The 15,322-nt window shown below is 41.7% G+C and overlaps 1 protein-coding gene across 1 annotated transcript in view; it reads left to right on the top strand.

The window, feature by feature from the left end:
• Nucleotides 1-12,200, top strand: part of LOC122832969 (protein jagged-1b) — a 55,960-nt gene extending 43,760 nt beyond the window's left edge. Inside the window, exons 7-14 of the mRNA XM_044120237.1 lie at nt 840-959; nt 2,077-2,190; nt 6,184-6,297; nt 9,226-9,339; nt 9,676-9,722; nt 9,956-10,132; nt 10,638-10,788; nt 10,876-12,200. Coding sequence (XP_043976172.1) covers nt 840-959; nt 2,077-2,190; nt 6,184-6,297; nt 9,226-9,339; nt 9,676-9,722; nt 9,956-10,132; nt 10,638-10,788; nt 10,876-11,342 — 1,304 coding nt within the window. The 3' untranslated portion in view covers nt 11,343-12,200. The remainder of the gene's footprint in view (nt 1-839; nt 960-2,076; nt 2,191-6,183; nt 6,298-9,225; nt 9,340-9,675; nt 9,723-9,955; nt 10,133-10,637; nt 10,789-10,875) is intronic.
• The last annotated feature ends 3,122 nt before the right edge of the window (nt 12,201-15,322 follow it).

The following is a 15,322-nucleotide window of genomic DNA, read 5'->3' as shown; positions in this document are numbered from 1 at the left end:
AATGTTTAATCTGCTGTAGATTCGTTTTTAAAATTGACTCCTCTTTTGTTCTCTTCTGCTACTCCTCTGGCTGCTTGCAAGGAAAACCTGAAATAAGACATTTAAAGATCAGTGTAAACATTGTGCACTTTTACAGATCTGTTGTTAGCATTCATTACAAACATGGCTCTCCAGGCCTGAAATCAACAGAGCACATGAAGAGCTTCACAGAGCTCTGCATGTTGACCAAGAAAAACCCTGCCTGCCTGCGAGACGGAGAAAGTGGTGTGTGCTGTTAGCTTGTCAGGCGTGGTTCTTTACACATGACTTATGGATTCCCAAACAAGATAAAAGAAAAAAAACCAAAAAAAAAAAGCACCTGAAGGTTTCTTTCAGACTGTAGAAGAGTTAGATCCTCTGTCCCAGAGCAAGAGCTGGAGTCCGGCTTGTGCCCAGGGGACCGAGCATTGTGGAGAGGAAAGGTGATAGCCTTGGGTAGAGGAATTATGGCGCGGCGCTCTTTGCTAGGTGTGGCCCTGAGCAGTTTCTGCTCATTCAGACGGGCACTTTAAAGGACGACGGAGAGACAAAAGAACTGTGGGAAACGAAGAAGATGATCAGGGAAGTTTTTGCTTTATTCTTCCTCCAGAGCAGAGACAACAGGCCCTGCAGCTTTCTGCTACACAGTCAACAGTGACCTGGATTCACCGTAGATTTTCTGCATCCATGTTAAAGAAACGTGGCTGAAAACCAATCTGCATTGTCATTACCTCCACATTTCAATATAAGTGTTGTTGTTTTTTTGTGAGATTTGCTGAAACATTAAACACTATTGTCAAAGTATTTCTTCATGTTTCCAGATCTTAACTACTGTGGGACACACCAGCCCTGTATAAACGGCGGGACCTGCACCAACACAGAGCCAAACGAGTATCAGTGCGAGTGCCAGGAGGGTTTCAGAGGACGCAGTTGTGACATCGGTGAGAGCCGCGGTGCGTCGGTTCAAAACAGTCCTCTGCTTTGAACTGGCACAGGACACATAAGAAGTAAAAAGTAAAAACAATGTCGAAATAACACATATTCTTACCTGAGAAACCTTATGCTCACAAACAACACTTAGAACTCCCTTGGTTCTCTGGCTACTGACTCTGTTAGTCGTACCCATCCATGTGAGGAAAAGGGTCATTTCCTCGTCTCTTATCTTTGGATGGTTCCCTCCATAGAAGCCGAGATTCTGCTTGTTTCAACATCCTGAGGCAAAAATTGTTAAAACTGATTTTAGTGGAGAGAAACCTGCCCTCATTAAACCACCGATAGCAAAGCTGAAACAATTGATCGAATAAATCGATTATTGAAATATTAGTCAACTAATTTACTAATCAAATAATCTTTATGCCAACTGGAGCCACAAATTAAAAAAAAAAAAAACATTTTGCATTTTAAATTAAAAATCCTTTTGTCTGTAAATATGTTCAACTCAGAACTCCTCAAGGATCACAGTTTTAGCTGCACCTGGTTAATATTTTGTAAATTTCTCTATTAACCACCTATTTGATATCCAATTATTAATTGGTTAATTAAAAAATACTCAACAAAGCATCCAGAGTCCTGCTAAACCAAGCAGAAAATGATTAAGTATTTATTTAGTGATTTTGTAGCTGCAGATGCATCCTTTGCTATGTTACTGCATTTTATGCAATACAATGTTTATTTTCTTATTAAAGGAATTCTTCTGATTTGTTTAATATTTTTAATACTGCATTAAATAAGCTTAAATAGTTAAGTAAAAAATCTACAAAGGGATAAATTTTTTTTATTGGATTAGTTGAATAATTGATTACTAAAATAATTGGCAGCTGCTGCCCTTCGTGGAGGTGGTCAGTTTCTAGAGGGCGTGTTTTAAATGCTCTTTTTCTGTGTTTTAAATAACTGAACTGCTTTGAAAACCAATTCAGACAGATTTACACTTATTTTTCCTTCTTTTAATATTTTTGCCTTTTTCTAGCTCTAAAAATGCGATGGAGTCATCGATTCAAATTTCTGCAAAAAAAACAATCCATTTTTCAGTTTTGCTTCCTGTGTCTTCCCTCCCATCAGTGGAGCACGCCTGCCTGTCGTCGCCATGTGCAAACGGCGCCACCTGTGTCGAAGAACCCAACGGCTTCAGCTGCGTCTGCCCCGAAGGCTGGACCGGAAACTCCTGTGCAGACGGTGATTGTCGATTCCGCACACATGGGAAGCCTGAGCCGAGCGAGAGAAAGGGGAGGGAGCTTCAAGATTGTCTGAGATTGGTTGTAATTGGATTAAAGCCACTTAGTGACTCCAATAAATCCAGTGGAGGAAGTTAAATCAGCCTAAACAGGAGCAGCCTCAACAATAATCAGTGATCTGGCTGTGTGTGTGTGTGTATCACCTGCACCTCTGCTGAGTTGGAAAAACAGAAGCAGAACTGTGAGCTTTATAAGGTCTTATTGGCATCAAATTGAGGGTTTAAAGTCTAATCCTTTGGTATCAAAGGTGGCTCCCAGGTGTGATTTCTTCCCTTCCAGAAATATCCAGACTTTGTCCGCTTCCAGCCGTCTGATGTGGTGGATTATGTCTCACAAAAAGCAGCACCATATCGCCTCGCCCAAATTTTAAATTGTCGAGAAAAGCGAGGAAAAGACGGATCCTGAAATCGTTCCCACAAACTGCGTCAAACGCAGAATCACACACGCGCAGTGACAGGAAAATATCAGGAGCATGGAGTGCACTTTTAAAAAATTTTTTATCCTAGTGTCGGATCGCAACCAGACAAGTAATAAATGCACCTCGGCGGGCTTTCTTCACGCGCGCGAGAGCTCGTGCTGAAACATCCGGTTGCCGTTTTTTCATGTGCGTCCGTGAGAAAAACAGAAACGGCACCAAAGCGCCTGCCAAGCGAATATCATTTCATCAAAGTTTGTTTGCTCTGCGAGCAACCGGAGGCCACTGCTAAGCATAACAACAATTCACAAATACACACATGTGTTTAGAAAAGGAATGACATGTTGTTGTTGGCATTCGTCTTCATCAGTCTGCAGCCTGAAGTTAGTTTTGTTTTTTTGTTTTTTACTAGAAAAATGTGTTATACCAGACAATCTGACTTGAAGGGTTATGAACACCAGCTGATCATAAAAGATAGATCTCATAGCAGCGGTGAAACACCACATGATGTTCAGTAGTCGGCTTCAAGACATCTGGAGAGTTTATTCTCTCGGCACACATTAGACGCGGAACAAACCGGGGTCACAGAGGTTGATTTCCAAGATCCCTTTCACTCTGGACTCAACGTTAAAATCGAGCCAGAATGTGGATGCTCTTTGCAGAGTCTTGAAGAGGCCTTCTGGGATTCTTTAAGAACGATTCAACTTACTAGTGGTAGAGGACTAGCGCTCCCTGACTCTTTCTGACACCTCATAGCCTGTTAGCTGCAGTGGCAGCTTATACTTCATGTGCTTCCATGCAAAACAAGCGTGGCTTGTTTATCACATAATTCAAAGGAGGCCTGGCCTGATGTCAACCTAACCTACTTTATGGCTGGCATCGCTGCAAGTCGTTTATTGCTATACTTTTGGCTCCACGGCTGCTGGGTGCATGGCGTTCTGCCCTCGCTCTCCCCGCAGCAGAAAGGACCTCACAAACATTCCCACCTCCCTGTGCCTCCCAAAAGAACAACAAAACGTGCTACTGGCACGCCCGTGCAACGTAGATAGGATTTTTTCACCCCCCAAAAAGTATCCGATCTGTGCCACTTACATATGTGGAGCTAATTTGGATGCATATCAGAGTTTTCAAAGCGTCTGGAGTCTGAGCGTTCTTGTTGCATTTTATCTGGCTTTTATGTCATTGATACGAGGACACGCGTCGTAATTCTGCACCGGACGGTAAAGCAGGACAGGAACGATGGCTGAAGATTACGATTCTAAACTTATCTAAACATCCCAGCAGATTTCTCCACAAAAATTGGTGTCAGTTCTCCACTAATGACGATTTCTACTACTTGTGCTTTCTTTTCTTTCGCTTCCTTCGTCTTGTTATGATCTTGTGACGATACTGTCGGCTCCCGTTGCCGAATAAACTTTAAAATCGATCCACAAGCGGCGCCATCCATTAACACTTCCGCTAACAGTGCGCTGCGGTGTGACGTCAGCGTTCTTCCGTGCTCACGGGTCGCTTTGAGGACGCGAACTGTTCACATTAAAACTCATTGGATGGCAGCAAAATAATTTAAGTATCAAGACCAGCTGTGTGAATGTAGTCAAACAAGAACAGACTGAGACTGCTGGGCCTCTAATAGAAACCAAAATTGTTCTTTTCACACACTAAATTTTGCCCAAAGGCGTGGCACCAGATGAAAGTTAATGCCCAGGATGCCAGGCTTCTGTAAGGATCCTGCTGATAAGGCGATGAAAATGCAGTTTGCTCTTCCATGCCATACCTGGAACTGTTGGTGGAGGTGCAGAAACCAATCGTGCTAAAAGGGAATGCAGGCAGATTCTGCAACAGGCAGACCAAACACAAATCGTACCTGGAGCATATCATGCATATCAAAATATACTTTCCACACTGGTGGTGATGAGGGATGTTCACATTTTCCTTCACATAGAATATTCAGCATGCTTAATTGTACTTTTGCTGGACTGGATCTTTGTTGCCACCCGGCTTAAAAAACAGGTGTGAATATTTTAATGATAAAACAGAGAAGGTAATGCTTTGCAAGTTTATTCTTGGCATTTTTCACAAAATAAAAGCCAAACGGCACTCCACGCATCTGCAGACAGCCATGGCAGAAAAAGCTGACCACTGAATTTGCGGTGCTGATTATCTCCGGAGTTTCGGGTTTTTGTCGACAGCAAGTCGAGTGTGCCAGTGTTGAGCGTGCGCTGCACCCTGCTCAGTTTCTAAAACCACTTAAAAACAAAAATAAATGAGGCATCTGTTAGACGAAAATCTGTGTCTACAAGAATTTTTTTTCAGTGAGAGATCTTCACTTTTAATTGCAGCGCAGCATTGCGGTGTTCTCACCTTCTAATCACCCTGTCGGAAAAACAAGGCTCATTCTCAGACGCACTATTCAGAAAACGGTTTTTAATGAAAGTATGTACTCACAACGTTTATAGCCTCTTTGGTTGAGGCGTGTTTGTGGATCAGTTTGGAGCTCGACCGTGTGATCCGACGTGTCTGTGCAGCAGGTGAGATACGGTCACACGGTTTATGGTCTGTTAGAGCTGTTTGTGTACAAGAGCACCGTTCCACATTCCCTGCTTTCACCTCCATCAGGATAAACGGTGCTGCAGGTTGGACTCCAGTGTGTGTGTGTGTGTGCGTGCGCGCCACGTTGAGAGGCTTATTTTTACAAAGCAAAAAAAGGGACAAACAGAAAAGTAGTTTATTTTCGCTGGCGTTGTTTGCTGCTCGCATGATTAACTGTCAGGGAGGCCGACTATCTCTGTATGTGTTGTTGTTGTGGGGCGGGCACTCCGGGGAATGCACAATGCCAGGATCGTCAAGCTTGCAGGGAATTAAAACCATAACCACAACACAGCTCCGTTTTCGGCCAGGATTTATGTTTATAACCGATATTAATTAAAGGGTTCTTTGTTTGCTATGAAATCTCGGGCTGGTTTTAGAAGAAGTGCCGCTAGCTCGGTAGGATTATTGTTGCTTGGGTTGGAGTAGGGGTCAGGACGACGGAAAATGGCTCCACTGCAAGGTTAGGTAAATTGGGAAAAAATGTTATGAGACGCAGAAACCTTATGACTGACAGATCTAAACCACAGAGATATATAGTCATGGGAAAAATTAGGATACCACTGCGACACAAAGAAGTTATGTTCGGTTAGCTTCTCTCTTTGTTTCCACTTTGTTTAGATTCCTTGCCAGATAAGTGGAAACAGGCCTCCTCTTTCGCATTATTTAAGCCCGCTCGTTGCCCCCCCCCCCTCCCGCTCTGCCAAAAGGTTTGAAGTGTCAGTCATGAGCATGCTGAAGAGGACTCTGTTTATCGCTGTTTGCACAGCATTCAGAGGAGCAGAGACTGAAAACAGCCACAACCACAGCATGATCGTGGCATCACATGATCTTAGTGACACGCACGATGCCTCCTGAATATTCACACTCACATTCCCCTTACCCAGACCAGAGGCTCACGAACAAAATGTCGTTCTCTCTTTCTCCTCCCAGCGGTGCGGCAATGTGATCGTAACCCCTGCGGACGTGGAGCGACTTGTCAGGAGGCTCCTGGGAGTTTCCGGTGTCTCTGTCCACCAGGATGGACCGGCAGGACATGCCAGCTGGGTCAGTGGGTTAGGCTGTGTTAAAAGTGATGCACACTTGATGACGCCTATGAATAATGAGAAGCATGAAAAATATATGTCTGTGTGTGTTTCTGTTGTTAGTTCTAAAATTTAAGAACTAGAAAAACAGAAGACGCTGGGTCATTAGTTGCTATGGCGATTCTTCTGTAGGCTTTCTTGTCCTAATTGTCTGCTTCAGTTAGGGGTGTGCAATATTGACTTATTATAAACGATAAAAATTATTATGAAAAAAGTATCTATTACCTTTTCCAGGTGACTGTATGCCTGTCACTGCATGGCACTCCACTAATAGCGCCGGAAACACGAATCCTGTTCTTGCAAAATATTCCCATTTGAACTAGGCTTCAATGTTTAAAGTGTGATTTATATCACTAAACTCCACACAGAAACTGCATTTAATAATATTTTTGGATTTACTGGTGTTTATTGATGCTCTTATTGAACAAGAAGAGAAAATATTAAAAATAACATTTTTGACAATATTGTCTTTAACATCCATTGGAATTTATGAAGACAATAATTAATCAAAACTCATATTGTACCGTGATACAAATTTGTCACGATAAATGATGCACTTTATGATAAATGCTCATAGCTTCAGTCCGGTTTACCATAACTTGCTTTAATTAGTATAATTATTTTTTAATGCCTTTGAAGGTAAATGGAGAAGTAAGTGGTCCATCTTCTGATGTACAATTTGTGCCACAGTAAAACAGAACTTTACGGTGGGATTTGGGACGTTACACTGGGGGAGCTCAGCCCGACTAAACTCCATCTGCGAAGCTAATATTTAAACAAATACGGTTAGCTTACCGTTTGGGAGGTTTGCTGCTTCACTGTTGTGGAAACAGGAGCTTGACTGCTGTCAAACATCCGTTTCATAGCGCTAGCTTGTAGCGTTAGCATATAGCATGACTCAGCATTATTTTCTTGTAGAGACGCTGCTGTGTTCGGCTTCTCCTCTTAAGGTGGTCGAATAAGTTATTTGTTGATTTACTCGCTATGCTAGCAGAGTTTATAAGTCCTGGGTAAAAGCAAACTAATCAGCGGTTATTTATTAATGCCATCAGTGCTGAAATTATCAAGTTCGTGCCAAAAGAAAAAAATTATTTATTTATTTATTTATTTATTTATTTATTTATTTATTTATTTATTTATTTATTTATTTATTTATTTATTTATTTATTTATGTTGTAATGACTAAGCTCTTTGGTAATAATTACCTTTTCATTCACAGACATTTACTTCACTGTTCAGACGTTTTGACATGCAGTTCTTGTGACACATTATGTTGGTTGTAAAGCTCCCCCCCACAAATGTAGCCACCATTACATGCAAACCCCTTTGGGAAATTTATGAACTGTGAGAAACACTTGACACCTGCATCAAATGAAATAAAATCAAGCTGTAAAATTAATTTATTTTTAATGCCCTGTTTAACCAGGGATGAAAACCTCTTGAGAGCCCCGGCAAAGGCAGCTGTTATGTTTTATTTTATTGTTTTTTTTACATGTCTTGAATCAAAAACAAAGTACAGTTGTGACCTGTTCAAAAAACAAATAGCCCCTTTCATGGATTTTCTTTAGTTTAGGTGCCCGTCATGTCTTCATAAAATAATAGAAAATCTCTGAGCAGTACAAATCAACCAAAAAAACAAAACAAAACAAACATAATAAAGTGCAAATCTGGAAGAAAACCAAACTGTATGAAGCAGTAGTGTGTGATTATCTCTAATTTGAGGAAAATTGTGAATTTAATGCTCAAATTTTAAAAAAGCAGAAGAAGCTAGCGGCATCTTAATGCTCACATTAAACCTCGCCGACTGAGGATTAGTCCTCTCTCTAAATGCACCATCATGTCCCTTTGGGTTCACTCGTCATTTTCACGAGCAGAGTGTATAGCTGCTTCGCCGCAGTACGAGTTTTCACACAGAAAAAAGCTGAAGCACACACTTTGTGCTTACATGCAGAGGCTCCAGGGCTGTGGAGTGAAAACTGAAACATATTTCAGGGTGACAGCCACTCCTGCTCCTCGGTGTTACAGTGATATGTCACACTGACACTTCATAATCCCTCATAGTTCCACATCACAGATCAGGAGCCCACAGCCTACCGTCTGCAGACAGACAGAGATGCAGAACGTCAGGAGAGCCTCAATCGTAAAAGTATTTACTCTCTATGCTTCATCAGATGATTTCTGCCCTACATCATTTTTCTGATAATAGACTCCTTCAGACATTTAAACTCACTGACAGAGCTAAGTCTGTATTTACTGTCTGACATGGACAGTACATTTGTCTTTAACTAACAAGCTAGATTTTTTTTATTTCACTTTCTCTGTGCTGTCAGGGACCCTGGGGGTTCCCAGATTTAGGAGCATTTAATGATAACAGTGAGGCTGGAAGAGGATCAAAATGCCATTGACTTGTTTTCACTGTTGATTTCTTAGAAAAATGTCTGACTAAAATGCTCTGTCTACTAGGAACATTTAAAAAGTAAGATAGTATGCACTAAGGACTTTTGTGTTTTATTTATTAATTTTTTTAGCAATTGGATTACAATGATTTAGTTTATTAGTTAGATGTTTTTGACATTTTTTCCCCCCTTAAAACAAACAGTGTTGTGAAATGGTTTTAATCCCTTCACTTAATTTCTCTGGTTTTGCTTCCCATGAGCCAGATAATGTTATCAAACTGTCTCTAGGCTTTCCCTTAGTTTTTTTGTTTTGTTTCGTTTTTACTTTGGCTCTTTTCTTTTTTTTCCTTCCATGTGAGTTTGCATTTGCAACGTGGCAAAGTTGGCTAAGCATTTAAAGAAAAACAACATTTTTGAAAGGTTTTGTTGTTAATCGGTGTGGATCATTTTGACGTAATTTTTTGTCCTTCTCCTCTGCTGCGTTGCACCTTTAGATGCCAACGAATGTGAAACGAGTACGTGCGTCCACGCCCGCTCTTGTCGCAACCTGATCGGCAGCTACCTGTGCGACTGCCTCCCTGGATGGACTGGGCCGAACTGCGACGTCCGTGAGTACAGAAGAGGAGAAGAAAAAGCAAACACACAAAAAGGAAAGGAAATTGGTTGAAAGAGAAAAGAGAAGTGATTGTCTTGTGGCAGGCAGTGAAACACGATGAGGCTTTAAAGAGCAGCTCAGCTGCAGCACAGAGTTTCTATGGACAGGGGATCGTTTTACTCCAGCAAAATCGTTCTCACAGAATATCCCTGACAAACATAAACAGTAAAGCTCCTTTTTTGTCCTTTCATTTGATGGATGTAATTCCTGCCAGGCGTATGAAGCAGAAATACCAATAATGCCAGCGTGTTGTTTCATTTTATTCAATTACTGTGTTTTCTATGTCTAGGGAACAGCAGCTGTCAGGATTTGTGTTTGAATGGTGGCCATTGTGAGGTGAGAGTCCTGGCCTTTTTGTCGTCAACCTTTACCTGTTTACAACATAAAAAATGAAAATAAAAATACCTGAACTATTACCTGCATTCAAAATATCCTTACATTTATATTATCCTCTCAGAGGTACATGTGTGTTAATGCTTGTGTCAAATCTATGACATGTCCCTTCTTTCCCTCTTTCAACTTTCCTGTGAAGTCCTTGTCAAATGAAACATGTATATCCTCCCATGTAGGACCTGGTGTCGGGATCCAGATGTGTGTGTCCCACTGGTTTCACTGGAAAATATTGCCAAAATGGTTTGGGTCCCTGTGACAGCAGCCCGTGTCTGCACGGAGGACGGTGCGTGACGACGGAGGGAAAGACGGCCACCTGCGACTGCCCTCTGGGATATTCGGGAAACTCCTGTGAGGTTGGGAAACTAACCAACAAATAAGAAAATAAGTCATCACAGACTGGTTAATGCCAAGTAAGCAAACAGAGAAGAGACTAATAAGGATTTGCTAAGGAAGACATGGGGAGAAGATGCTAAAAAAGGCAAAAATTAAACATATTTTCATTAAAAATCATTAGTTTTAGTAAAGGTTGTTTAAATGTATAATAGATATATATAATAGAGATGTTAGGTGGTAGTAAAAGGTCTGGTTAGATATCTTATTTTCACTTACCATGGGGAATCATTTCTTAATCATTTTGGATTTGTCTAAGCTTCTCTTTGTATTTGGTAGAACGATAACAAAAGACCTTCACAGATTTGTTTTTACTCTGTATATGGGTTGAAAATCTTACATTTATTTGGATCTTCTCAGATATACTCACATACATCCATTATTGTTTATTTATATATAACTATTCGGTTGAATCTCTATACAAACTGTGGAGGCCTTAAACTGCTGCTTCACCTGATCTGGTTTCAGATAGCATTGGATCCTTGCAATCCTAACCCCTGCCAGCAGGGGGTGCAGTGTCACAGCTCGGAGGGAAGATTCGTGTGCGCTTGTCCGGACGGTTATTATGGGAACGAGTGTGTGAGCCTCAGGAGTCCTTGCGTCGGACAGGATTGTCAAGGTGAGACACATGTTGTTTTTTCGTCTTCGACCGCCAGGCAGACGTTTAGACGTTTAGCTCGCTCTGACCTCTGCCCCCTCCTCGAAGGCGCCATGTCTGACACGACCCACGGCGGCCTCAGCCTCTACATGATCCTGGTGGGAATCCTGGCTCTGGTGACCATCTGTGGCTGCGTGGTCTGCGCCGTCGTCTTCTCCTACCTGCATCGGAAGAGGAAAAAGCAGCAGTCCGTCCCGCAGGAGGAAGGCATCAACAACCAGAGGGAGTTTGTCAACCTGATCAGAAACGTGGACCGCCCGCCTGGACCCTCGCAGCCTCCCGCCGCCACCACCAACACAGCGCCTCACCTTCACCCTCACCCTCACCCTCCAGCCCCAGCCCCCGTGTCACGTTGCTGCGAGGAGATTGAACTCACCCTGCCGCCCTCCCCGGCTCCTTCGCATCCCTCCCCGGCTCTAAAGCCGGCCCACGCCCCCAAGCTGGACATTTCAAATCGAGAACGAGAGAAGCTGAATCGTTTCCACTGCACAGACAATCAGGAGCTGGAAGTTTGACGCTGTCCTGGACTTCTGTTTTGAGTTCGTAGCACTTTTTTTTGTTGTTGTTGTTGTTGTTGTTGACAGGACCTTTGTCCTGTTATTTGCAATGAGTCCAACGAGGCCATTATGCAGACTACAGAGACCTTTGACCTTCATGGCTCTCAGCTGATTCTTGAGGAAGAAATGCTGCTAAAATGGAAGATCAGAAGTCTTTTATACAGTGGCATCTTTGGGCATCATTTGGTGGCAAAAAAACGTTTTTTTTTTATTTTTATTTTTATTATTATTGCAACTTTTGACTGAAATCTGAACATTTGAAAACCCACCTTTGAGTGCCTGCATTTCATACAGGAGAGCCCTTTATCGTGTTCTGATGCGCCATCTGGAAACGTCGTTTCCATTTCTGAATCAATGGATGTTTCGCACTTGGTGACATTTGGGCTGTTGAGTGTTTGTGAGTGCCTGTCAGTGAATGAAAGAGTGTAAATTATGAGTGTATGTGGTGGAGAAAAGGTCAGAAACATATTACTTAAAGAGAATAAAATAAAGTTGATCTTCTCGTCAAAAAGGGGAGTTTCTGCTCCTGAGGAAAAGGCTTTAAAGCCTCGTGTTTTTTTGTTTTTTTAAAAACACACACACTGTTGCCTGTTTTGTCTCTGTAAAAGATGTATGTTTTCTTATTCATATTGGCGTGCAAAAAAAAAAAAAAAGAAGCTGTTTTTGTACATAAATATGTTGTACATATTGACGCTGTTTTTGTACTGTGGTTCAGTATGGAAGTATCACTGTATTACTTTGCTCCGTTTGTCCCTTTTCACTTTCCGTTCGGGATGATGAGCACGCGTGGATTGTAATAAAAGTGCATTTACCAACTTTTGTTTTACGACTTATTCGGAACTGGGAGTTTTCACTCTCACGACCTGCATATCAGTGACATTTGAAAAGAGAATAAAGTGCAGCTAGTGATATTAACAGGTCCAAGGAAGGAATAAATTATGACAGGAGAGTCATATAAAGTTATCACTGGCTTCGGGTATCTTCTGTTTTTTTTTTTTTTGCAACTGCACCTTTCAGCGGTCACCACATAGGTCATCTCTTTGTATTCACCCTCCTCAACCGTCTGCATATCAGTATTTCTGAGCTCTTTCCCTTTCCCTCCACTCCAGCAGCAGTTTTTTTTTTTTTTTTTTGACGATTTACCCCAGGTACTTCTGCTCATCCACTTTTAATAACCTCCTTCACCTTGCAGTTTCTCCGTCCCACCTGCATCCCTCCATCCAGACATGCTTTGGATGTGAAATGGCTCCACGTTTATTAAATGTATGCAATATACAGCATGTACAGTGTCGGCTCTTTTATCAGTGCTCTACCCTGATGCTGATGTGTAAAGAGCTTTCAAATGAATCCATATTTTGTTGAAGCATCAGTATAATCTGATGTTAAAGAATATTTTTTTTTTAGCAAAGATGGCTGCTGGTCAACTATCTCTCTGTATCTAAGCTTTAAAAATGTTACAAGAGAAGACTGGAAGCTGTTCTTGTTGGCAGAAATGTGGGTCATATTAACTGTGGGCATCTTATTGAAAAAAAAACTTTTAACTCACTTTTTTCATGAGTGAAAGTACTTTCAGTCTGACAATGTGTTGCTGTAGTCAGGTATTTATATGAAAGGTTCCACCCATCTTTACTAGGAGTACCAAAATATATGTACACCATCAAATATTGCTGAGATGATTAACTGCAAAGTACAAAACGACTGTGTGTGTGTGAAGGGAAAGGTCTTGACAGTCGAGGCAGAGCAAAGCGACTGTCGACGGCAAAATGAATGTCACAAACGTGACCTCCATCCTGAGCAAACAGCGGCGGGATGGAAATGAAAACAGGCTTCCTGTCTCCGTGCCGGTCCGCAGGAAATGTCGGAAACAAGAGTTTACACACACGCGCACATGTAAAGATATGATATGTACGAGATTTTCTCTTCACCTGCTGTGCAGCACAGGATGTCAAGGCCCAGTCTGCAGATTAGAGAGTTTACCATGGGTACTGACTCCGAATCTAAAGAGCTGCTATAATGCCTTGTGTCATCAACTGTCTGCCTATATTGTCCCACAAACCTCTAGGGATACAGCTAATGCTTACATTTCTGTTTGTTATTACCAGTCACAAAGCTTTGTTCCTGTCAGCCTGTCTATGCTTGTAACAAATAAAACGAATCCACTGCTTCTCAATGCAAGCCACATTTAAGCAAAACAAAAAGTTAAGTTATGATAAAAGAGAAAAAAGCATGGATAATTTGGTTTGTCTAGCCTTGACGCAAATAAAACATCACTGAATGGGTTTCAGGGCTCATCAGAAATCCGTCAGTTGTAATATTTTCAGCCAGATGCAGATTTGAGATTTTATAAATCCTGTCTTACAGAGACATCTTGTGGCCACAAGTACGCACTTTTAAAAACCGGCTCATTCATACTTTAAAAAAAATAAAATAAATCACAACTGTATATGTCGGCCTTTTGAATTTAACGTGAGCATTAAATTACAGTATTGATGCATGGATACAACACAGAAGGTGCTCTTGCAGTTCTGAGAGAAACCATCAACTACTAAAAGGACAAAATAATTTGTTATTGTAATAAATGAATAGAGACCACTTACATAAAGAACTTCTTTTTGCATCACTTCTTTTAAATTGTACAATAATCTCAATGGTCACGAAAGATTAAATATTTATTTTAGATAGATGCATAAATATAGTTCAACTTCAGCCTTTATTATCATTGTTTATTGGACAGGATTATAAATTTGGACTCATGAGCAGGCGGAGACGCTAAATTAAATTCAGATTAAGCTGGGCTATAAATAGTATTAAGTCACTTTTGCGACTTTGAAAAGCAATTTTCAAGTAGGCGAAAATGCATAAAATTTTGTGACAAAGTTACCTAAAAAATTCGACACTCCATTGGTTTCTTCTAATACTGGATATTAAAGGTGCAGCGCCCCCTATAGACTGAGTTTGGTGAAGAAAGAGAAGGCGAAGGAGGCGTATGGTGGTGACATTCAGCTTGAGAGATTAACCCCGATTCTTATTGGTGTACATTTAAACAGGTACAGACCGTGAATGCAGACCGTGTTTACTTAGCTGCGTGGACTTTATGTGATGTGTTTTCTGTGCCGTGAAACTGAGACTCAGTCCCTGTTTCTACCGTTTTTTACAGAGCTAATGTAGCTCTGATGCTACTGGCGAGCAGGCCTCAGTCAGAGGCGCAGCCTGACAGGCCCATGTGTTGCAGCACTAAGCGAACTTACATTAAGTTACGGTATTCTACATCACTGCAAGCTAGAAATATGTAACATTGAGATTCATGATCGAAATGAACCGCAACGTTCGGGGGTTAGCTAGCTGGGCTAGGTTAGCATATGAATATCTGACCGTTGAGCTGCGGTTAACCATGTTAACGTGACAGAAACGTATGGAAGCAGATTAATTAAACTGTTTGGTCTGAATGCACATCGTTACATGTTGTGTTTAACTATCATGACAAGTATCCCCGAAACACCACCGAAAGTAGCCACGGTGGTGGCAGCATCATTCTGTGGGAATCCTTTCTTTTGAGCAGGAACAGGAAAGTTGGACAGAGTTCAGTTCTCAAGGCTCATTTAGAGGTGGAAAGATTTGAGACCAGTGAGGTTGGTGTTGGGGTTCACCTTATAGGAGGACAATCACCCTAAACTTCAGCCCCGGCGGCATGGGCGGGCATTGGGGGGCATTGCCCGCCCACGGAATCAGCCGTGCCCCCCCAGGACTGGAAGCTGTTAGTTGTTTTTACCTCAGAGTGGCCAACTTTCTGTTATTCGTATATCGATTTGATACAGTAGGGGCTTCTGCACTTCCAAAATGAGCGCCTTCTGTCTCTTTTTTCAGCCATTAAAACTGTTTAATCGTTAACCCGTCGTGACCTGTTTTTCTGACCCGCATTTAAACGCAACACGAACGCT

This window comes from Gambusia affinis, linkage group LG06 (assembly GCF_019740435.1).
Source record: "Gambusia affinis linkage group LG06, SWU_Gaff_1.0, whole genome shotgun sequence".
NCBI lineage: Eukaryota > Metazoa > Chordata > Actinopteri > Cyprinodontiformes > Poeciliidae > Gambusia > Gambusia affinis.
Note: the sequence above shows the minus strand (reverse complement) of the source record. Positions and strands in the feature narration are given on the sequence as shown.